Source organism: Musca domestica, unplaced genomic scaffold, assembly GCF_030504385.1.
Source record: "Musca domestica strain aabys unplaced genomic scaffold, Musca_domestica.polishedcontigs.V.1.1 58, whole genome shotgun sequence".
NCBI classification, from domain to species: domain Eukaryota; kingdom Metazoa; phylum Arthropoda; class Insecta; order Diptera; family Muscidae; genus Musca; species Musca domestica.
In genome coordinates, this window is record NW_026712360.1 from 664114 (window position 1) to 688014 (window position 23901).

The window sequence follows — 23901 nt, forward strand, 5'->3', positions numbered from 1 at the left end:
GATAATCCGATTTTGTTCTAACTTTGCAAATCCTAATATTTGCATCAGTGCTAGATCAGGTGCTAAAATTGACAATATCGGTCCATCAAGTACCTCCCCCACAAAGGCTCAACATTTTGATTAATTGTAACTCTTATAAAATGTGATGTATGTGTCCGATTGTCTTCAAATTACACACATCACAATATTTTTATTAACCCACGGTCTGGTGTGAAGATGGAACATATTGGTCCACTCCTTCTGGTATCTCCGCTACAAAGGGTCAAAATTTTGAATATTCATGAAAAGCTCATAAAACACGAAATTAACATCAGTTTCCATTAAGACTTGGCACATCTCAATATATCCATCAATACAAGATATGTTATAAAGATGATAGAGATCGGATCATTCCTTCTGGTGCCTCCCCCACAAGGGTCAAAGTCTTAAATAACCAAAACGATCATAAAATCGAAAATAAGCATCCGGTTCTCTTCAAATTACACACATCACAATATTTTTATTAACTCAAGGTCTGGTGTGAAGATGGGATATATCGGTCCACTCATTTTGGTACCTCCCCACCATGGATCAACATTTTGAGTATCCATGAAGGTCATAAAATGAACATCCGAGTCCATTCAGACTTGGTACACCTCCATATTTCCATAAACACAAGATCTGTTATAAAGATGGTAGAGATCATACATAGAATTCAAGATTTTGAAAAACAAAAAGCTCAAAGAAGGCGAAATAAACATCCAACTCTCTTTAAGTTTCACTAATCCAAAAATTTTCCTAACATAAAATCAATTGTAAAGATGATATATATCTGCCAACACCTTCTGGTACCTCAACCACAAAGGGTCACAATTTCCAATTCTTATAACTGTCATAACTTGCGAAACAAGTCGGCGATTCTTTACAATTTGCTATCACCCCGATTCTTAATGACAATTCCCTGGGAATTTTTTCCCTATTCCCTGTTCCCCTATTCTAAATAAAATCTCCCGGGGAATTTTTTCCCTTTTCCCTTCTCCCTTATTCTAAATGAACTTCGAAAATGGGAAACTCTTCCCCGGGAAAAAAGTAGGTATTATGAATGTCAATAAAAGGGCGAATGTGATAACGAATTTTGGGAATAATTCCGCCAAAAAATTGCAAGCGAGTTGTGCCAAAAAATGTAAGTATTTAAAATTTTTCATGAAAAATGAAAAAAAAAACATTTATTTTTACTTTCAGGTCAAAAACAACAAACAAAAAGCAGTTAGACATTCTGCTTACCTCTATGCAATTACATAGCGATATTGCGCGAGGTTGGTTTAAGGGAGGAAAAGAGGAGCTAAACCGGGTATGGCGCAATTTGGAGGCGGAATTAAATGCTGCCGGGCCACCATCAAAAAGTGTTGCCGAGTGGAAGAAGGTATGTACCACAAAATTTGATTTGTACAATGCACAAATGACAAAAATGCAAAACCTTTTTCAGGTATGGGCCGATCAAAAAAAGTATGTACGGCAGAAGGCGGCACAAAACCTCAAATACTCCAGAGGAACTGGTGGAGGCCCCAACATGGAGCAGAAGTTTTCTGCAAACGAAGAGGCCATATACGATTTGGTTGGCATGAAGGAGTCAGTGGAAGGTGTGGCCATCAAGTATGGGTTAGGATCTTCCACTTCTACAATACAGAACCCAGAACGCCTTCCAAATGAAATTCTGGAGTTGCTAGAGCCAGACGGAGAGGAGGCTGAATGTCCTGCGGTGCACAGCAATGAAGACACTCCGCAAAAGCCGCCGGCGAAAAAAATTAAAATAAGTGGCCAGCATTTCAATACACAGGCATCCGCTCGCGACGTTCTATCAGAAGAGATAGACATTCAGAAACGTATGTTGGATGCAATGATTGAGCAGCAACAAATTTCAAAAAAGGTGTATTGTTCTATTGACCGCCTTTATGAAGTCAAAAAGGAAGAACTAAAAGAGCAGAAAAGGCACAATTTAATTATGGAAAAATTGCGGCTAAGAGAAGTGGAGGATAAAATTGAAAAGAACCGCCGACTCTTAGAACTGGAAGAACTGAAAAATAATCTAGAAAGTACCTGAATATATATATACACATACACACAGACTGAAAACGTGCATATGAACGTACCTGTAAATAGTATTAGTTTTGTTTTTAGTTTTAGAATATGAATTTATGTGTTTTCTTTTTGTTTGTTTTTGAACATGAATTTTATTGAGTTTTTTTTTGGTTGTTTTGAATTGTTTTTTAGTTTGTTTAAAATAAAATGTGATGCTATTCCTATGTGATAACTAATCCTATGTTTTATTATTTTAATTTACAAATATACATTAGGCTGTCGCAATATATATAAGTGATTGATTGCCGTTTATTAGTGTCTGAGTCTAAATTTAGGGGAATATCTACTACAGATTATGTCCAATATTATTTCTAATATTTTGGGCAACCGACAAATACTGCTGCGTGGCCAAGGATACTACATCACTATCACTATATTGTATGCTAATACTATCAACATGTTCAACATCGTTGACGTCAGTATTGCATTTGAAATGAATGCATATATTATGCAAGGCACAGCAAACATTTGTGATTTTTGCGGCTTTTTCAGGAGAATAGTGCAACTCCCTAGCACCAAGAATGCACCTCCATCTATTTTTCAAAACGCCATTGGTGCGTTCAACTACATTGCGGCACTTTGAATGGATTTCATTGAATTTAATTTCAACTGATTCATCCTGTGGACATCTATGAGGGGTCAAAAGCCACGGTTCTAGAGAATACCCTGCATCTCCTAGTAAAAAATAAAATATTAATTTGTGAATACTTTCTGTTGTCATTCAAAACCTTACCAAGGAGCCAATATTTACTACCGCCTGTTCGATAGACTTCCTCAAGGTGGGCTCGCAACTCGCTGGTATTCCAAATGAATGAATCGTGGCACGCCCCAGGATGCGATGCATCCACGTACTGAATCCTCAACTCATGATCACACACCTGTAATTTTTGTTGTTGTTAAAAATCAATTATTGATCATTCCGATGAATATCTTGAACACAAACAATCAGCGAAACTACTTACCAGCATAACATTCAAACTATAGTAGCCCTTCCTGTTGTAATATAAGTGCTTATTGGCGGAGGGAGCAATAATGCGGACATGTGTTCCGTCAACGCATCCTATAACGCTCGGAATGCCATGCTTTATATAAAGCGCTAAAGCAATTTTACGTTTCTCCTCTTCCGTTCTGCAGAACCTTATCCATTTTGGGCAGAGATGTTTCTCAAATATATTTATGACTTCCGTGAGAACTTTGCTAAGACTACACTGGGCCACAGACACGTCGCAATCTTTTCCTATGCCTGTTTGGTACCCGCCTTCCGCAAAGAAGCGTAGAGCCGCACTTAGTTTCACAACAGGAGAAACTGCAAATGACTTACGTTTAGGTTGAATGTTGGAAGTTAACACGCCCAACAGATACTTGAATGCCGGTTTGTTTACCCTATAATATTTTTCAAATCTTTGAAAAGTAAGATTCTTGTTAATAAATAAAATTTAATAATAGTTTATTCATGTATGTACTTACAAAGATTGAGGCAACTCAAGTGGGTTGATGGCATCGCGTAACCTTCTCCTTTCTATCCTTTGCATATTTTTCTCCTGCTGCTGCACTTCAGCGTTTTCTGCATCAGCTAGCATCACAAACGCAACACTAAACATTTTTAAATTGTTTTTTTATAGTTCTTTTTTTATTTTTAATCACTTTATGCTTTTGAAGTCATAAAAATATTTGCAAATTGTTAGCCAAACAAAACAGCTGACGCAAAACAGCTGACTTCGAATAATCGAAATTCTCTCTCCCTTATTACCATTCTCCCCGTTTGTTTAGAATAGGAGGATTTTATTCCCGGGAAAAATAATCTCCCCGGGAATAATCTCCCGGGGAGTATTCAGAATCGGGCTGTATATCTACATTTTTCTCTTAACCAGAAATTTGATATGAATATGTTATTTATCGAAATTTATGATTTTGGACATATCTCATATAAAGTATAGGAAGTAGTCGATATAGTCCAAATCTGGAACGTTCTAAAATTAATCGGCCCTATTACGGTTATCGTCGGCGTCGCAAAATTAAGTCGAGGCGACAATAATGATATTAGGGTTGTCGTTTTTTGTCGATATCGACAAATGGTTGCCATTATCATTGTCGATACAATAGTCGACGTGAAGTCGATTTTTGAGAATATCTGTCGCCGTAAAAAATTGTGACGACATAGCATTTTTTAGTCGACGTTGATATTCGGCCCTATTACGGTTATCGTCGGCGTCGCAAAATGAAGTCGAGGCGACAATAATGATATTATGGTTGTCGTTTTTTGTCGATAGCGACAAATGGTTGCCATTATCATTGTCGATACAACAGTCGACGTGAAGTCGATTTTTTAGAATATCTGTCGCCGTAAAAAATTGTGACGACATAGTACTTTTTAGTCGACGTTGATATTGTAAGCATTTTGTATTTTATATTTGATCACGAAAATAACAACAGCAAAACAACTTGAAATTTTAATTTCCGAATTGAAAAAAATTCAAGTTTGGCAAAAGGATTTACCAAAGGTCATGTTCCAGCAAATTTTAATTCAGATTGGGAATTCATTGCTACAAAATTAAATGTAAACGGGCCTGCGATTAGAGACCCCGATGGCTGGCAAAAAATATGTAAAAATGAAAATTATTTTTGTATGTTTTTATTAGTTAGTTTTCTAAAATTCTTCTAGGTTTGGAAAGATTTAAAATTTTAAACTAAAAAAAACTTGTGCACGACAAGGGTGAAACCAGCAGCAATGGATGTGGCATTTTTAAGCAAATGACTTTGGAGGAGTCTTTCGCGAATGTAATGCATTTTCAAAAGTTATTGAATCCACCAGGTCGTGCACTTGGAATAGAAAATAAGGAAAACATAAGTGTAATAGACGTTATAGTTCATGAAAATGAGCAAGTGGACAATGCTGAAGACGAGACTGATGTAACCTACTATTGAAACTTCTCGATCGCCCAGAAAAAAACAATGGTAAAAAGTCATCAAGGAAAGTACAAACTATTGAACTCTTGGAATAGCGTTATAAACTTTTGGAACAACACAATCAAGAGCCAGTCAATGCAAATATGTTTGTTGGTTGCCTTAACACTCGCCGCTGCACTACTAATACACACTTCTTTTCATCCTCACTTGAACTTAAGATATGTAACGCATTTATAATCTTCATTTTTTTCACTATATTTTTTATTTTTCCGAAAGAGTCGAAATTAGAATTCAAAATACAAAACAAAATTATCTTTTTTTGTCAATAACAAGGGAGTGTTGCCAACGCTTTTTTAATTGTTGCCAACTTTTATTTTAAACTGTCGATGTCGCTTCTATGCCTTACCATAATACCATTTTTGAATCGAAGCGACGGCGAGGGCGACTCGCACATAAAGTGAAGACGACTATAGTAACGACAACCGTAATTGGGCCGAATATCAGTCTTAGGTCAGATACGAATTGGTCAATATAGGCCAACTGCTTCGGAACCTCCCCCATAAATAGTCCACAGTTTGAATAATCATAACTCAATGCTGGGCGTACACTTCTGTCTGCAAAACTGACTGATACTCTTTTACTTGTTCAAATTTAATTCAATTGTTTTAACGCATATTTGTTCATTGTTTTTTTTTTAACAAATACATATATATTTAATTATAAAAACATTAACACATTACAACAATAACTGTATAACTGCATAATTCCCCGTGAACATCCAATCATTTTTGCCCAAACTCAATTGGCGGGCCAGGTCGGGACACTTCACCGATTCTGGTTTAAGTCCACATAACAGATCACCTTTAATTGTGCGTAGAGTACAAAGCCTGGTGGGATTGAAACCACGTAAACATTTGCGAAAATCATCGCTGAAATTCCAATTGAAATCGCCCAGTAATTTGCGATAGTTTAGGTCACCTGAAAAGGGGGGGGCAACAAATTGGCATGACAACATTGCTACCAAATCTTTTTCTTTTTATAAAATTACCTTTAAACACTAACAGTGATGACGTTGACAAATCCTTGTATAATTTGGGATTAATTTCGCTCATTCTGTTAAAGATTATCGGCGATTAGGCTAGACGAAGCTTGTTCAATTCTACTCTTACCTGTAAAATTCGTAGGGCGTTGTCCAAAAGTAGCTCTCTTCGGCAATTTGAAAAGCACCCTCTTCAAAATATTTGCTACATCGTTTACCGAAATCCCTTAAAACGTGCGACTTGTGGCCATCTAGGTATTTCAAAGTTTTGTGTATATCTTGCGCCGTGGTATCGGAAACAAACCACGGCATTGCCTTGACATGATAGCGCACAACTTTTGCCAATGCATTTTGCAACAGGTACTGACCAAAAAGTAAGTCGGTAAATAGTTCGAAACCAGCATTATCACATATCAGATCAACATACTTGGTATCGGCAACCTGTTGCTGCTGCGCCGGCTGCTGATTCAGACAGTTCCAAATGGCAGCACTGTCATCGACCAATATATTTGTATTGAGACTAACAATGAGTTGGCTTAGATTTTCCAGGGGTTTGACATCCTTGCCCGAACTCAAAGACAAATCACATTTATTACCCCAGAGATTGAGCTGTACTCAACAGAAAGTACAAGTTAGTTATTAGTTCTACTTGGATGTATTTTCAGAGCACTACTACCTTTAGCATGTGGCAAAATGTTTCACACGTATTTTCGCAATTGTCGGTAGTTTGTATTAACTCCTCCATGACATGATCGGACATTTGTAGGGCTTTCATTTTTTGTGGTCCAAAGTAATCGTATTGTGCCATAGTATTGGTAGCCTCGAACAGAGAATATATCCGCCTGTACAGATAACATTCAGCATACAACCAACAGATGTTGAAAAAGGATGCATTTTCTGGTAAATTTGCAATGAAGTTATTCCAAATGTCGACATCAGGAGCTGAAATCAATTTATAAAAAGTATAAATTCCTTGAATCCCGGTTTGAAGAATTTGTTGGAGGCCTGTCTGTTAAATGAAATAAGACATACTTTTTTTTGAGTTGCTTTAAATGGGATAAGTTCTCAAGAATTCATTTGTCAAAGTCTCATCAACGTGCCTCATCGAAATAACGGTTTTAGACCCTAGGACTCTTTGGATCAAATCCGTTTGGGGACATTTGTAGTCGATCTACCGATGTCCGTCTGTCTGGCTGGGTGTTGCGCACGATAACTCTCGAAGGGAGTATCCGATTTGGTCCAAACTTGCTACATCTTAATGTAATTGTCAAACTTAGATCGAATTCGGAGATGGGCAATATCGGTCCACTCCTTCTGGTACCTCCCCCACAAAATGTCAACATTTTTAAAGAAAATAATTTATTGCACAGAAAGAGAAAGGATTATTGGATTTGGCTCCAACTTTGCGAATCCTAATATTTGCATCAGTGCTAGGTCAGGGGCGAAAATGGACAATATCGATCCGCTCCATCAAGTACCTCCCCCATAAAGCGTCAACATTTTCAGTATTTTTAACTCTTATAAAATATGATGTAAAAATCCGATTGTCTTCAAATTCCACACATCACAATACTTTTATTAACCAAAGGTCTGGTGTGAAGATGGAATATATCGGTCCACTCCTTCTGGCACCTCCCTCACAAAGGTTCAACATTTTGAATATTCATGAAGCTTATAAAACACGAAGTTAACATCCGATTCCATTTAGACTTGGCACATCTCAATATTTCCATTAACACAAGATCTGTTATAAAGATGGTACAGATCCGACCATTCCTTCTGGTACCTGCCCCACAAAGGTTCAATGTTTTGAATAACCATAACAATCATAAATAAAATACGAAATAAGCATCGGGTTCTCTTCAAATTACACAAATCACAATATTTGTATTAACTCAAGGTCTGGTGTAAAAATGGGATATATCGGTCTATTCCTTCTGGTACCTCTCCCACAAAGGGTCAAAATTTTGAGTACCCATGAAGCTTATAAATCGCGAAATCAACATCCGATTTCATACAGACTTGGTACATCTAAATATTTCCACCAACACAAGATCTGTTATAAATGTGGTAGAGATCGGACCATTTCTTCTGGTACCTCCCCTACAAAGGGTCAACGTTTTGAATAACCAAAACAATCATTAAATCCGAAATAAATATCCGGTTCTCTTCATATTTCACACATCCGATTATTTCTACTAACACAAGATCTGCTCTGAAGATGGTATATATCGGTCCACTCCTTCTGGTACCTCACCCACAAAGGCTCACAAGTTGCAATACTTATATTTGATTTCCTTCAAATTTTGCACATACCAGTATTTTGATCTGTATTTTGAATGAAATACTACGGTCCGCCATACCTCACACATATCTCATATAAAATATAGGACGTAGTCGATATAGTCCAAATCTGGAATGTTGTAATATTTTTATCTGTCTTAGGTCAGATACGAATTGGTCAATATTGGCCAACTGGTACGGAACCTCCCCCATAAAGGGTCAACAGTTTAAATAATCATAACTCAAGGCTGGGGGTATACATCTGTGCAAAACCGACTGATAATCTTTTACTTGTTTCATATAATCCGTCTCAGCAATGTTATTTGGCAAAAAAAAAAGATAATATAAAACAACACAATTTGTCCATGAACTTTACCTTTGGATGCAATCTTCTCCAATCTTCCATTGTTTTCCACTTGGGTTTTCAGTTTTTCAATGGATTCCAACACAAAGGATATATCAGCCTAGATAAACAACAATAAAATGTATATTAATTTTAAATACACACACGCACACACACAAACCAAAATGGCAACAATTACCTCTTCATAGTTGGATGGGTTCACTTTTAAATCTTCCCTTATGGAATTCAAAAGGGAAACTAAAATGTTGGGCAAACGATAACGTATTGTAAAATATGCAAAACACTTTTTGAATTGTCCACTTAATGGAACCTCCGGGGGTGTTTCAATGTCAGAAATGCCATGTTCTATATCAAATGCATCTAAACCGTTTGGCTGCGGCAATGACTCGTTTACATTTGTTTTGTTTTCCGATGGCAGCGACTATGTGGAAAACCAAAGAATCATAAGCACACATAAACATAATTTAAGTGCATATTCTCTTACCATGTTATTTCAATCTATCCTTACTTATCTTATTTCAAAAAATCTCTCCTCTTCCTTTGGCAGAATATATAAAACAGAAAAAGTTTTTTATTTTTTTACGTAATACTGCGCTGGGCTGAGACATGCAATCGCTAAGAAAAATAACAAGTGTATGAGAAGACTAAATGCAAAATATATACCTACCTACCTACATATACTGCACATTATTGATTTTCCCCCAAACTCATCGTGTACGTTGTGCGCTTTTCTTTTTCACACATACATATATACACTAACTTACAGATCATCAACAATATAAACAAATTGGATCATAAATTTATTTACTTTAAACATTTTCCTTATATGTACTACAAATTTGAATATTTTGTAGGTCAGTCTCTTTTATTTGCGATTGTCTCATCTGGTTTGGTAAAACAGACATAAAACGATTATATTCTTAACATTAAATTCACTTTCAAATTATGATTCGATCCTCGACTATTTTCTAAAAATACCAAGTCCTTACCTTTTATTCGTCTCAAAAATTAACCCTGTTTCTAATTTCTCCAAGATGTCTTTATTTTCAAACCAAAAGCAAATTGATTAGAGTAATTTTCAAAAGTTTTTACAATTTTCAGCAAAACAAGAATTATTTGCCATCATGACTACAGCTACACTGAGATGTTTCCATGTATTTGATAAGTCCATATTCACCAGTCTCCATCCACTTGGGATTCAAACGGGACAATTCTTCGGCTTTGCCTTGTTTAAGTCCACATATCACATCGGCCTTTACTGTGCGCAGGGTACACAAATTTGTGGGTTGGAATCCTCTTAGACATGTTAGAAAATCATCTGTGGGATCCCAGTTCATATCGCCCACGAGTTTACGATAATTTAAATCGCCCTTGAAAATAATTAAATGGGCCTCACTTAAATATTGGAACAACTGCAAGTCCACTTCACGCATCCTAAAAGAAATAAAATTTATTTGTACAACTCCACTCTTTTTATAACAAAATCCCCCCCCCCACACACTCACTTATAATATTCGATTGGACTGCACCAGAAATAACTCAAATTGGCCAATTGAAATTTGCCTTCCGTCACATATTGCTTCCAACGTTGCCCTTGTTCCTTCAAATAACTCAAATCATGATTGCTTAGATACTCAAATGTGTATTGAAAGTCGGCTGGGGTAACATCTGAAACAAACCAAGGCATTGGTTTCACATGAAAACGCACCTTTGTGGCCAAATTCTTTTCCAGCAAGAATTCGGCCAGTATTAAATCGGTATAGAACTCAAATCCAGCATTATCTAAAACAAAGTCTACTATAACAGGTTTCGTTTGGTCCGCAGAAACCAGACACTCCCATATGCTTTTGCTGTTATCCACCAATATGTGGTCATCGAATTTTGTGCAGTTGTCGTAAACATTTTGATTGGGATCGAAATTTGTGGGTATTATTATTGAAAGATCACATTTGTTGCCCCATAAATTTAACTAGAAATAGAAGAAGAAGAAACTCAAAATTAAATTGAATTCCATTCAAACATTTAACTCAGTTACCTTCAACAATCGAGAAAACGTTTCATAGCTCTTGTCTGTACTTCGTAAACGCTTGGCTATGGCCGCAACCTCATCCATGGCCAGTGCCTTGGCTTTTTGCTTGAAAAAGTAGTCATAAGTCTTCAAAGTCTGGGAGTTTTCAAAAAACGAAAACACCTTCCTATACATATAACACTCGCCATAAAGCCATGCCGTTTGGTAAAAGGAGCGGCCATTTTCTGGCAAAGCATCTATGAAACTGTTCCACAGTTCTTGGTCCGGTTCGATGCCTTGAAAATGTTCAAACGGTTTATCGGTTTGGAGTTGATATTTCAATTTGGAAATTTGGCCCACAATGTTCTTGATCTCCTCACGCGTTTCCTGCAAGAGAAGAATGTCCAATGAGTTTCGTCTACAGTGTGCGGGTATTCCGATTCTTAAGTGGATAGCAATTGTACCTCTCCTTGATACTTTTCTGAAATTTCGTCTTTTTCTTTTGTTAAACTATCTATTATTTGGGTTAATATAACCGGCAGACGTTCTTTCAGCGTGTGATAGGCAAAGCTCCTACATTAGAATTAGAATCCAGCATTAAAATTGGATTGGAATAATATTGAATAAAAATAAATAGTGAAATAGTCAGAAGAAGAAAAAGAGTTTCCTCTTTATCTAGCAGCAAATCTCCCTATGAATTTATAATTGATAATGATCTTTGGACTACATCGAGTGGCGTTATTTATAGGCAACAAAGTCCAGGTATCACCTGTCTTATGATTCTAACTTTTTATAGCGTCCTGATAGCGGAATATGTTTCGGCGTAACTGCATCCACAATATTATATTTTTTGTCAAATTCAGAGGAACTAGAATCCATTTTATTTATTTGGTGGTTATTTCTTTCTGGACACAAAACAAGAGAATTTCAATGAATTAGTAAATGGTTCAAAAATACTATTCTCTAAAAGGAACTACAGAAACCAATCCCAATGTTCAACTGACATGGGCCGTAATGTTTCATTTCCTTTCTACACAATTTACGTAGTTCCTAACGGATTCCTTCAAAAATTATTCAAATTTTAGTTAAAAACTTTGTTAACAGTCTAATGTACCGTCATATGTGTCGATGCGGCTACCAACCTTTTTGTGTCTCGTCCTTTTAAGGAGAAGAAATGCACTCGAATTACAATAGGCAAGTTTACTTGCGGCAAATCTCTACTATTTTTTCATGAGACAAAGAGAGAGAGAAAGGCAAGGAGAATGGAAATGAAACAAATGCTCGTACTGACAGAAAAGCCTTGATAAAAATCAAAAATTGCTGTAAATCGTAGTGGGAAATTTTTGATTTGATATAAAAAAGAAGTTAAAGTTTACAACATTAGTATCTATCGGTCTTAGCGACTACATTAATTTCGTTACTAAGTATAAGTATTTTAACTTGGCCGAGTTCCACTACAGGACTACGTCCTGATTCATATGAAACTAGGAAAATTCAGATCTGGTTTAGAGAATTATCGGTACTTTTTCGTTGGTACAAGGAAGGATTCGTTTTATCTCTTTTTACAAAATTCCTTCTCATCCTTTATTGGGAAAATTCCCTATTTTCGGCTTATTATTAAAAAAGACACAAGTAGCTATTTTTCTTTTATTAAAAAAACTTAATTTTATTACATTTTGTAATAGTAATACTACTTTCATTTAAAATGAATTGTTGGTATGTAATATGCATATACATAATATGTATGTAAGGGTGAAAAGTTTTTTATGTGAATTATATTTTTTTTTCTGATAAATTTCCCTATCCAAGTGTAATATCTAGACTTGTGTATGAATAATTTATGTTTATATTTTTTTTTTTTATATTTTGCTTTAATGCAGGATCAACAAGACAATACCCCTAAGTGATGAAGTTTCGGGGCTGCTCACGCTCATACGAAGAAGAAAAATGTATCAAACATTTTTTTTCTCACAAACTTCCTGCATTCGCATTATCTGTCAGATAGGTCGGCCCTCCTTTTAGGGTAGTATCTTAGTTTCCATCTAACAAACGTTTGTCGGAATCACTTTAAGTTTTGCATTCTGCTTTGTAGAATAAAACAGTTGACTTGCATTTTTGACCATGGGAATGACCATGTAATTCGGAAAATCGTCAATGGTAATCTGAGAAAAAAAGAATACTGACATTAGGTTCGACTTCTCAGTTTTCAGTGCACATTCATGTAATCGTCAGTGGGCTGGTGAAGATTTCCCTCTAACTCCAAATCGTGTGGCTCAAAACCTCTATTAACGTCGCCACCCATGCCAATAGCTAGTTGTTGCATTTGATTAGAGCTGGCGAACATATTCATCATATTCGCACCCACATTTCCCATTATTTGTTGATTTGAGTAGCTTTGAAAGAAATCATTATTCGGCGCCATCCTCATATTGTTGATGTTTTGAGACCTGACCACCGGCATGTATTGTATCGTATTTGGGGCATTCGCTTTGATCTGGACATTGGAAGATGTCGTGGAAAGGCGACGACCAAATGACTGGCGATTCGGCGATAACAAATCATGGTGGTCGTCAAGATTACCATTCATAGAATTTGGATTGAAGTGTCCCGCCATATTAGGTACATACATTTTGCCGTTTAACATGCGCCCATCCATCCGTTCGCCACATAACATGCTGTTCATGTCGCCATGGAATTGGCCAGGTCTATTTGCTCCACCGCCACTCATGCCCATTCCCATCATGCTCAAATGATTAGCATTTGAAAACTGGTTACAGTGGCCTAATGTGCGATCATTAACATGGCCAGAATGTGCCAGCAAAAGGTCATCACCCTCCAAAAGGCCTCCTCCTGCAGCACCTCCAGGTCCCATTGAATTTAAACCCATGCCACAGCCAGTCAATTGCTGAGACATTTGGGCAAGGGAAGATATTGGATCAAAATGGCCTCCACTTTTATTTTGATTCAAGCGATTACAGTTTGGATTTAATGGCATGTTGTCGATGCGACGACACAACTGAGGAGCCATCTGCTGCATACTGTGACGCTGCATATTTTGTGGAACAGTGGGAGCCATAACATTACCGCCTGCAGGATAATTCAAATGGAAATTGTTGTATTTCACATCCATGCAACTGTTGTTGGGAGGGATATCATTTCCGTTGTGTCCTTTAAATTTCTGCTGGGGACTAATTTCTTTTGATTTTAGGCTATCCATTTCTTCGGAAGTCATTGGTGGTGGTAGAGTGTGGAGACTGGAGCCGCCATTGTTACTGGGACCTGGGATTCCACTTGATGTTGTTGCATTCGACTGGGTGGATTGAGTTGTGTTGCCAGATGTGTTTGCCACCACATCCGGGTTTGTTCTTTGTGGCGATGTCAGTGACATATCTTGGCTAGAACTGTTAACGTTCGTTGGAGATGGTGTAGCTATTCGTACTGAAGCCGATCGCTGTGTTTGCTGGTATGTAGACGGTGGGAGAGGGCCTTTGTTGCAGTCGTTATTTGTTGTAGTGTTTGAACGAGACGGCGGCACGCTATAAACACCAGCACTTGATCCCATCGACATGGACCGTGACAGCGTAGGTCCGCCACCCGCCTGGCTGTCGGCAATGTTTGTTTCCCGGCTCTTCAAGTTATCCGGAAATGAGTTGTTTTGAAATTTATTCCACTGATCTTGGGTCGTATTGAGGTTGGATGATCCCAACATAGTTTCCTTAATGTTTCCTTCGGAAGCAGAGCTCTTATCGGCCATGCCAAAGGAGGCAGCCATGTTAGCCGAACGATTGCTTTGTTCGTTGCCTGCATCACATGAAGTCCTGTCTTTCAGATTCGTTTTTGGTAGATTCGATTGTTTACTACTGGATTGTAGGCCACCGGAAGGAATGCTTGGCTCACTTCCCACATTGCCACGCAAATGGCGCAAAGATTGCTGAAACATTTTATTAGAAGCATCTGGACAATTTCCTGAAGGGTTATGCAACCCATCAGCAGAATTTCCAGAGGGTCCTGCAGCGGTCAATTGTGTTGTTAAGGTTTGCGAATCATTTTCAGGAAATAGAAATTTATTCATTTTCTTCAATTTGGCCAATTGCTCCTCGCGGTGCTGCCGCTGTTGTGGAGTGAGATTTTCATCCGGCACTTTTATCCCTTGCAGAGATGGTATCATACTTGTCCTGTCTTCCATTCGCATACCACCAATAATGGCGGCTGCTTTGGCATTTTCGAAATATTCATTGGCTCCCAACAAGTCAAATGGATTCATTGTCTCGTCCCACAAGGGTTTGGTTTTGTCTGGTCCAGCGGCACTATCCAACCCAAGTCGGTTTGACGGTGTGCCAGAATTGTTGCATTCATTCAGCCAATAAGGCTGGGAACCCGAACATGGGCCATTTCCACCTCCGCCAGCTGAATTCATGGCATTCATTATATTCAGTGAGTACTGACGTTGTAATTTGGATGCCCTGGAGGGATTTTTTAAAAAGTCTTCTAGAAATAATTTCGTGGATGGCTGCATGTAGTGATAAGCTATGATTGTTGGAAACTGACCACTTAGTACTGCTTCTGCACTTTTATTGGCAAGTTGGGTGGAAAAAACGAATACATGATTTTGGGGTTGCAAGAACTCACTATTATGGCTAGTTGCATTAAGCAGACCTTGCTTTTCCGCCTGCCGTTGTTGGGTTGGGTTATTGTTTCCTATGGGTGTGTTCAAATTTTTCGACAAATTCGAAATGTATGCAACGCATTCATCTTCAGACTTTGGTCTTATGTTCGTATTCAAGAGACCACAACCATCAATGGAACTGCCTGGTATATTAACACTAGCACTTGTGGAATTCTCTTCCAGATCATTGCAGCTAATACTTCTGGGAAACGTGGAGGGTGAGGCGTTAAGCGGTATGTTAGTGCCACGATCGTCATTTTCACAGTGGGATATGCCAGAGTTTGTCACAAATCCTAGTTGTGACACGGGTGAAGATGGTTCCTCCTTTTTGATATCATGTCCCTCTGTAAGGACTTTTGTCGAGGCCACTGAGTGTACATTGTTGGGTTTTATTTTGTTCAAAGCACCCTGTTTACATAACGACTGTTTTGTGTTTGGCGAGCTGCTATCGCCGGCTGTATTGTCAATGTCTCCACCACCTCCTCCTGTATCTCCGGTTGCCGAGCATTCACTTCCATCAGTCCTTTGGATGCCATATAAATGTTCTTCTTCGCAAGGACTGTTGGATGTCTTAATTGTATGTTGCATTCCGTTCCTCCTTATTTATGAGTATCCTTGGTATTGTTGCCAGAAAGAAAGAAGACATAACGACGAATTCCAAGAAGAGGCTTCTGGAAAAGAAAGCAGCGCGATTAGCATAAATCCATATGGAATTGGAGGATGCTTTACATACCTATCTACCGCTTTTCATTAGAACTCTTCCAGTTTAGCTAAAAAATGCATGGGTTTTATGGGTATTCTTATTTTCCATATCTTTGTCTGAAGGCTTCATTGTCAAGACTATAGATTGCACAACTGATGCACATCGTATTGGAGTCCAATCAATCATGCTTAGGTTGATATGTGACACAGCGTGAGGGAACCTTCGTTTTTACTTCTGGCCATAATTGGTCGATGAATGTGTAAATAATTTTTTTTATTGAATTTACCGGAAAAATTACACCAAATTTCCCGAAATGAAATCAACTTTTTGACGTCTATTTTTGTAACTAATTTGTTATTTTGTTTAGTATTTACTTTATTTACTGACTAATCAGAACCATGCCTCTCACTTATTCCATATTTTTGTTAAATATCCAACTTTTACAGCAATTCATTTTTTTATTATATTTTATACATTGTCGTACGTACTGAGAATCTTGGCTAAGAAACCAAAGCAAATGGAAGGAAATAAAGATAACAAGTAGAAATGAAATGACGGTGAGATGGGCTGGGTGAACTTTTTACACCCTCCACCATTGAAAATTTGACTTATGGTCAAATGGGTGTTTACTTACATGGGGCTATACTTATATGGACAAATTGGGAACAACTCTAGTTTAGTAAAAACTATGGGATTTATAAGAGTTTTTTTCCAGAGGTAGGTATAACCAACTCTAGTTTAGTACAAACTCTTGGATATATTTTGAGGTTTTTTCCCTTTTCACATGACTCAACATAGATCATTGATATACATATATAGGTTAAGGAGTCTCAGAAGAATATTTCGATGTGTTGCAAACGGAATGACAAGTTTAGCAAACACCCCATTTAAACCGTAGGGTAAAGGAATCGAGATCCAAAACAAAATATATAAATTAGGGATCTGAAAATCGAAAAATTCGTTGTTCGATTTTCTCGTAAAAACAGCTGCAACGTTCACAAAATGAACGAAGGAACCAGAGTACACATAGTAATTGATTCTTCTTTCGTTTTTACTAAAAGAGTAACAGAGCGGATCAAAATACAAAATATTATGGAAAAGACAAAAAGATTGTCGAATAATTGACGTAAAACAATTGAAGTGAACAAGCTAGGAGCCGTGTGAACCAATTCCTCTATCTCATTTCGTTCCAATTCCATATGGTTCAGTTTATGAATACGGTGGGCAGAAGGAATCAAAAAGACAACTAAAAAATAAACCAACCGGACAGTAGCTCTGTTCCAAATTTTTTCCATTTGGTAGAACGCAAGCATATCAGAAGTCTCTTAAATATATTTTTACATTTTTTTATTTTTCCAAAGATACAGGGCTAAATAGCTTAATTTATACCCATGGCACCCGTGATCATTGATAATGATTCTAATTTTTTTTATTTTCTTGGCTTAATATATCAACTTTATTTGTTTATGTGTGTGTATTTCTTTAAATAATAAAAAAAGTTAAAAAAAATATTCAAATTCGGGTGTTTTCAAAATGCTTGTTGCCACGTATGCATCGACAAAATCTACAGTTCTTGTAGCAAAATAAACTTCTAAAGATATATAGGACATGATTTTGAAAAGAATTTTTGACCTTTCGCGGTTTTCAATTATTTATTCAAAATCAATGCATCAAGTTTTTTTGATTGTTTTGATAGTAATTCTGCCATTGCAAGCCAAATAGGTAGACCTCTATACATGCAATTTTTTTAAAGTTAGCCTACCTTCTCTTCATTGTACCATGTTTATAAAGGCCCAACTTACTACCATGGTACAACAAAAAGGTAGGGTAGAGGTACCAGCTGATTACAATTTTTTTCTAAGCGTGCACGACTTCTGCCAATTTTGTGTATTTATTTTTTGTTTTGGAGAGTAAAAACAAAATATTTTCAAAATCAGTGATTGGAAGAAACTTAAATTGCGGGGCGCGCATTTTTAATATTACCAAGATTTGCCATGGAATTTAAAGACTGAACCCAGGCATTTGATTCATCTTTCGCGTTATTTGGCTCATTTTAAAAATTAACAAAAATATCTAATAAATGAAAATAACTTGTTGCCCATAATTTTGAATAATTCTGACAGAAAGCGGGCATAGCCGCAGGGCTGTATTTCTGTAGTTTTACGAAGCTGTTTTATCTCCTTATTGTACCATGCTTACTACCAAAGGTAGAAGCATCAAAGCTTAGGAATAATGAAATTTCAAACAATTTTAAACGTTTCTTCAAAAATAAGTAGAACTATATATAAGTTTAAAAAAAAACTATATATTTTAAAAATCAATGATAAATAACATATATTTATACACATATCAGAGATGGGAACCCATTGAAAACAGCTAAAATTGGACCAGACAAATTAGAAAATATGAAGGGTTTGATATTATTATTTGAATGCAGGTTTATTGTAGCATTGACCAAGGTACATTGTATAGGTAGGGTTGTCAGCAATTTTCAAACAAAAAAAAGTTTTCTGGATTTAAAGTTGACAGAAAATTTCCAAAAAAAAAAAAAAAAAACTGAAATATGTTCCAAATTTGACATACCTATCTTATTCAGAGATCTTGTAGGTGTGTCTGGTTACCTTTACATTTGTAACAATTGTAGCAAATTGTTACTGGAAGTTAACACAAAAATTCTTTAAAAGAGAGCGTCTCGAAAGAGATATTTTGAGTGATCTGACTCTCTTTGAATTTCAAACCGGTTTTTTGACAGCAAACTTGGTTAGTTGTCAGATGGGCTTACTGGCCGACCTTATGTAGGCCTTGGTCCATACGACACGACTCGAAATCAATCATTTTACAAGTACCACTTATAAATGGGAACACACCACCCCACCCATACCCCCTATGTACATACATATGTATTTATTTCATTACCAATCCTTTATTAGTGATGCAAAGTGAAATATCTTACTGGCTAATGCATTTCCAAAGTGGGTCATAATTAGGTCATACACTTAAAAAGGTAGATTAAAGTTAAACAAGAAACTAAGAGAAATTAAAAGAAAGAACAAATCTTTGTGAATATTACAATATACAATATTGCTTATAGATAGGTATAATATTAATATATACATAAAGGGGGAGGAGGGGGCGGGGGGATAGATGGTAATATGTAAACTACATGCATACAACAATACAATTTACAATTAAATTAAAAGCGGAAATCAGATGTGTTGTCTATAGTACTAATAATTATAATAATAATAGAAAAAAATGTAAAAATCTCCAGCTGCTGCTTCTTACCGCCAAAAAAATGACCGGTTTTAAAATTATGCTTCGAATCAAATACCATTAAATAATACCTTACTATAGGAATAAACTAAAATTAAGATACAAATTGTATTGGGAAAATAATACAAATATTTAGTTCTTCTTTTTGCTTTTGTTACGATCATGTGCAAGCCAAAAGAGTCTGAAGAACAAAAAAAAAAAAAAAAGAATAAGCTTGCACCATTGAATATATGGTTTGTCTGCTGGGTTTCGGAAAAAACGGAGAAGAGTATTTCTTATATCATTTTTTTAGAAACAATTTGATCTGAGCTACGCTCACAACTCAATGTTTCCGATCAATTTTCTTATACAGCATTTCAGAAGGTACGAAAACAAGGACATTTCCACTAGCCATGGCTAGCGTATGCTGTGCTGTGTCCGTCCACAATTTACAAAACGAAATTCGGTTTGGATTAGCCCAACGGTATTTGTATGTATTTTCAACATGTATTAAAGAAAATCAGATTTCTTAAACTAATTATGTCTATTTTTCATATTTTCTCTTCTTTTTTTCTTTTTTGTTTTTCTTTTTTGTAATAATATACACGAACAAATTTCATTTACTCATCGATGATTAGCAGCACAAACGAGCGTAACGTGTTAAAGACAAGAGGGTGGCGCTTAGAATGGCACTACATCAATTTTGCTACAGAATTTCGTATTGTACTGAATGAGTACATGGAACGACACAAAAACAGGGACACAAATTTGATGTTGATGACGTTGGTGACGACGAAGACGACGACCACGACGATGACGATGGGGCATGATGTACTCGGCGAGATTCATGGTACATTCATGTAGGGTGCATCGTTGTGCATTAGATTGCCTTCAACTCCCAGATCATTCGGCTCAAAACCAACTGGCCCGGGTCCACCCATTCCGGGACCCCCTCCCCGTCCATTAGGTGGCATCTGACCACAATTTCCAAATAAATTCATCATATTGGGATTCTGCATATCGTTGTTGGGCATTCCACCGGGTGCATTGCCCACACCACCACCCATCTGGTTGCCGTGAGGATTACCATAACGTTGAAAGAACTCCATGCTGGGTGGCATTCGCATATTGTTCATATTTTGAGATCTGGCAGGCATATACTGGATGGTATTGGGAGCGCTTGCACGGACATGCACGTTCGACGACATGTTAAAGTTATCGAAATTATTTGGCATTCGACGATTCATGGCGCGATTTGCAGACATCATATCGTTGCCACCCATGTTGGAGTCTCTCAACCCAACACCGGTCAGGGGATTGTGATTAAAGTGCCCCGGCAGACACATTTTCCCATTTAACATGCGCTGATCCATTGCATCCATGCTGTTCATTGGGTCGGACCCATAGGGACCAGGACGTCCTGGACCACCTCCGCCCATTCCTGGCATTCCCATGTTGTTGTTAGGCATTTGATTGCAGTGGTCCAAGGGATGGTCACTGCGACCAGGGGGTCCTCCCATCATATCTCCGCTGTTGACATCCATAAGACCAGTCGAAGAACTGTTGCCGCCTCCTCCGCCGCCGCCACCGCCACCACCTAGCGAGCCCAATCCCATGGCACTGCCTGTCAACTGCTGTGACATCTGAGCTAATGACGCAATGGGATCGAAATTACCCACCGGCTTATTCTGGTTCAACCGATTGCAGTTCGGATTAAGTGGTATATTGTCGATGCGACGACAAAACTGTGGTGGCATCTGTCCCATGTTCTGACGCATGTTCTGGGGACCAACGTGCGGCATATTGCCCCCGGGTCCTCCTCCACACATGTTATAATTGAGCCCGAAGTTTCCATATTTGGAATCCATGCCAATGTTGCCTTGCATATCATTGATGAGGGGGCTCTTGCTTTTCTGAGGACTTCCTCGTTTCAGTTTGTTGCCAGCATTCATGGGATCCATTTCTGCGTGGGATAAATGGGGCAGTGACAGGGAACCGGGGGAGTTTGACATATTATTGAGGCCTGCAGGATTTTGTGGCCCGCCGAAGTTCTGTGATGAATTCATATTGGATGAATAGATATTCTTGACATTGCCGCTGTTAAGGCCGGGAAAGGATGTAGCTGATGAATGTGATGGATTAGTTACGCTAGTGGAAGTGTTAGACGAGTCCATGTGTGGCGGCGTTGAAGACATTCCAAAGGGAACACGTCCTCCATGAGGTGATGTCAACCCTATATCTGCAGTGGCGTTGTTGATGTTGGGCTGTGTAGGAGACTGTGTCGATATTGGCACTGATGCTGAGCGCTGTGTTTGATGGTATGGCGGCGGAGGCCCGTTGTTGTTGCGGTTTGTAGGACTGGGACCGGCATTGGGGCGGGATTGCATACCGTATCCTCCAACACCTGTAGACAGCGGACGGGGCAATGACGGAGTTTGGTTGGGTAATTGATTGCCAGGCAAACCACTAGGATTGTTCATGGAATTGGAGTTTTCTCTGAATTTGAAGCCGTCGGGGAAAATATTGTTCTGAAACTTTGACCACTCCTCATTGGGCATGTTCATCCCTGGTGGGACACCACTGTGGCCCCCAGCATCGCCTTCTAGCGACGGACAGCTGTTCATGTTGAAGGAAGGGTTCATGTCTGGATTCGAATCAGGAGCACTGGGGTTGGGCTTCAATGAATTTAAATTTGCATTTATTTTTGAAGTACATCCTTGTTTTGAGTTTTGCCCTGGTACCAAGGGCATAGAATCTCCGCCGGTAGCTCCAGTTGGTGGCACATCGTCACCTATGTTTGTGCCGGATACCGCCGGGGCAATTTTTCCTGTATTTAAAGCATTGTTCATGCTGTCTATTGGATTAGTTGCATTATTTGTACAAGACGCTCCGTCCGAAGGTACCCCTACCCCGGCACCGCCACTGCTATTCATCATGGGTGGTGGTTGGAAATCATTGCCATCACTTTCGGGAAATAAAAACTCATTGATTTTCTTTATCTTTGCCAGCTGTTCCTCACGGTGCTGCCGTTGCTGTGGTGTTAGGTTCTCATCTGGAACCTTCACACCCTGCAGTGAAGGTATATTGGATTTATCGACGTCCTTAATACCTCCACCGCACATTTGGGCACTATCAAAGCCTTCAGTATTGGCCAATACATCCAAAGGATTCGATGGTGGTCCGATTTTACTATCCAAACTAGCGGCCTGTTCCCAACTAGGGCTATTTTTGTTAACGACACCGGCATTTCGCAGGGAACGGGGCCTATGTGGCATCTTGCCAACATTGTTACCGCCATCATTTAACCAAAAGGGTTGGGCGCCTGGTCGGTTTCCCATCATTTCCGATTGCATGAGATTCATTAGGTTTGGTGGATTCTGTTTTTGCATTTTTGAAGCTTTGGCTGGATTTTTTAAAAAGTCTTCCAGAAATAACTTCGTCGATGGCTGCATACAATGGTAGGCTATAATTGTGGGAAATTGTCCGCCGACAACTGCCTCGGCACCTTTATTTGCAAGTTGCGTGGAAAATACAAACACGTGATTGTGTTGTTGCAGGTAATCGCCACTGCCTCCTCCGATTCCTCCATTGCTTGCAGGATTCATTGGTCCTTGATTTTCGCCGCCGCCGCCTCCTCCTCCTACTCCCACTCCTCCTATGCCAACAACTTGGTTTGGGTAATTAAACTTGTTGTTTCCGTTGTTATAAGGATTCAAACCTCTGGGTAAATTCTGCATATTTGTGGAGTTATTAAACATATCCGGGTTGGATTTGGGGCTCACATTTGTGCTGACTCCCTCTACGTTGGGATTTACGCTTCCAGTCATTGCTGCTCCAGCACTTTTCGCACGTTCTTGACTCTCGTCGTTGTCATCGTTTTTAGCAAGTGGAGAAGTGTGCGGTGGCGACAATGTGGTTTCCTCCTTGATTTCCTTCTCGTCGCTACCCGACTTGGTCAGCGTGGCATTGGGATTAGTTTTATTCGTGTTTTTGGAATTTGGCGATGTGATGTTGTGGCCAGAACCATTGGAGTTACCTATATTATCTATATCTCCATCAGACGCTGGCACCATGGGGCTGTTTTCTGTTTTTGGAAAGTTTACAGTAGATTCTTCCTCGCAGGGGCTGTTGTTATTGTTGCTGGCAGTTGATTGTTGAACGTTGCTGGACGTGTCGGAAAATTGTGATTCCGGAAAATTCGACATTTCCGACGTTTGTCTTACACTTGACTCGTCCAGTCCCTGCATTCTTTTGTTGATGTCCATCATTGTGTGTGTCTCTCGTTGTATCCCTCACTCACTCACTATTCTATTCTAAAAATATATGTGTCAACCAACGAAAGCCACTGCAGTCACATTCCAGAAACACTTACCTTCACCACATAATACACAAGAAATGGAAAAAACTTTGCGGATTTTGGATCAAATTTCACTGCTTGGATTGTTGAAAAGTTCTACTTTTAAAATACTTTTTCTTTTCTTTTATTTTCGTGATCTTACATCCAAAATAAATCTATCTTAACTATGCACAATTGGTGATGGAGAAAATGTGAAAGTAGTCG

The 23901-nt window shown here is 38.3% G+C and overlaps 5 protein-coding genes across 5 annotated transcripts; 1 reads left to right on the top strand and 4 right to left on the bottom strand.

Annotated features, from left to right (window-relative positions):
- Positions 1–896: 896 nt before the first annotated feature.
- Positions 897–2238, top strand: LOC131805587 (uncharacterized). Its single transcript, XM_059128909.1, has 3 exons — positions 897–1162; positions 1222–1402; positions 1466–2238. Coding segments are annotated over exons 1-3 (798 nt in total). The 5' UTR covers positions 897–1160; the 3' UTR covers positions 2081–2238.
- A 107-nt stretch (positions 2239–2345) lies between these two features.
- LOC131805586 (putative nuclease HARBI1) lies at positions 2346–3954 on the bottom strand. Its single transcript, XM_059128908.1, has 4 exons — positions 3586–3954; positions 3081–3519; positions 2852–2996; positions 2346–2793 (listed from the first exon to the last, which is right to left on the bottom strand). Exons 1-4 carry the CDS (start codon positions 3717–3719, stop codon positions 2405–2407), a joined length of 1107 nt encoding a protein of 368 aa, XP_058984891.1. The 5' UTR covers positions 3720–3954; the 3' UTR covers positions 2346–2404.
- A 1787-nt stretch (positions 3955–5741) lies between these two features.
- On the bottom strand, positions 5742–9346 carry LOC101901208 (damage-control phosphatase ARMT1). The gene is made up of 7 exons (XM_005187377.4): positions 9196–9346; positions 8890–9132; positions 8724–8811; positions 6741–7006; positions 6195–6673; positions 6074–6138; positions 5742–6003 (listed from the first exon to the last, which is right to left on the bottom strand). Exons 1-7 carry the CDS (start codon positions 9196–9198, stop codon positions 5762–5764), a joined length of 1386 nt encoding a protein of 461 aa, XP_005187434.2. The 5' UTR covers positions 9199–9346; the 3' UTR covers positions 5742–5761.
- A 382-nt stretch (positions 9347–9728) lies between these two features.
- LOC131805564 (damage-control phosphatase ARMT1-like) lies at positions 9729–11703 on the bottom strand. The gene is made up of 5 exons (XM_059128856.1): positions 11507–11703; positions 11184–11292; positions 10747–11106; positions 10217–10680; positions 9729–10145 (listed from the first exon to the last, which is right to left on the bottom strand). The coding sequence occupies exons 1-5, from the start codon at positions 11596–11598 to the stop codon at positions 9824–9826; spliced, it is 1347 nt and encodes a 448-aa protein (XP_058984839.1). The 5' UTR covers positions 11599–11703; the 3' UTR covers positions 9729–9823.
- A 989-nt stretch (positions 11704–12692) lies between these two features.
- LOC131805547 (protein BCL9 homolog) lies at positions 12693–23895 on the bottom strand. Its single transcript, XM_059128823.1, has 3 exons — positions 23713–23895; positions 20187–23653; positions 12693–15983 (listed from the first exon to the last, which is right to left on the bottom strand). Exons 2-3 carry the CDS (start codon positions 23606–23608, stop codon positions 12926–12928), a joined length of 6480 nt encoding a protein of 2159 aa, XP_058984806.1. The 5' UTR covers positions 23609–23653; positions 23713–23895; the 3' UTR covers positions 12693–12925.
- Positions 23896–23901: the final 6 nt, after the last annotated feature.

What these genes read in the sequence shown, in the direction of transcription:
- LOC131805564 (XM_059128856.1), bottom strand. Translation starts at nt 11,598, where the DNA reads ATGGATTCTAGTTCCTCTGAATTTGACAAAAAATATAATATTGTGGAT. An exon ending in CAGAAAAGTATCAAGGAGAG is followed by an intron (nt 11,107 to 11,183) that starts GTACAATTGCTA and finishes CTTCTCTTGCAG; the next exon opens with GAAACGCGTGAGGAGATCAA. An exon ending in CGTTTTCTCGATTGTTGAAG is followed by an intron (nt 10,681 to 10,746) that starts GTAACTGAGTTA and finishes TTCTATTTCTAG; the next exon opens with TTAAATTTATGGGGCAACAA.
- LOC131805547 (XM_059128823.1), bottom strand. Translation starts at nt 23,608, where the DNA reads ATGATGGACATCAACAAAAGAATGCAGGGACTGGACGAGTCAAGTGTA. An exon ending in CCCTACATGAATGTACCATG is followed by an intron (nt 15,984 to 20,186) that starts AATCTCGCCGAG and finishes CTCATAAATAAG; the next exon opens with GAGGAACGGAATGCAACATA.
- LOC101901208 (XM_005187377.4), bottom strand. An exon ending in ACGCCCTACGAATTTTACAG is followed by an intron (nt 6,139 to 6,194) that starts GTAAGAGTAGAA and finishes AATCTTTAACAG; the next exon opens with AATGAGCGAAATTAATCCCA. An exon ending in ATCACTGTTAGTGTTTAAAG is followed by an intron (nt 6,004 to 6,073) that starts GTAATTTTATAA and finishes CCCCCTTTTCAG; the next exon opens with GTGACCTAAACTATCGCAAA.
- LOC131805587 (XM_059128909.1), top strand. An exon ending in GTGTTGCCGAGTGGAAGAAG is followed by an intron (nt 1,403 to 1,465) that starts GTATGTACCACA and finishes AACCTTTTTCAG; the next exon opens with GTATGGGCCGATCAAAAAAA.
- LOC131805586 (XM_059128908.1), bottom strand. Translation starts at nt 3,719, where the DNA reads ATGTTTAGTGTTGCGTTTGTGATGCTAGCTGATGCAGAAAACGCTGAA. An exon ending in CTTGAGTTGCCTCAATCTTT is followed by an intron (nt 3,520 to 3,585) that starts GTAAGTACATAC and finishes TACTTTTCAAAG; the next exon opens with ATTTGAAAAATATTATAGGG. An exon ending in TAGTAAATATTGGCTCCTTG is followed by an intron (nt 2,794 to 2,851) that starts GTAAGGTTTTGA and finishes ATTTTTTACTAG; the next exon opens with GAGATGCAGGGTATTCTCTA.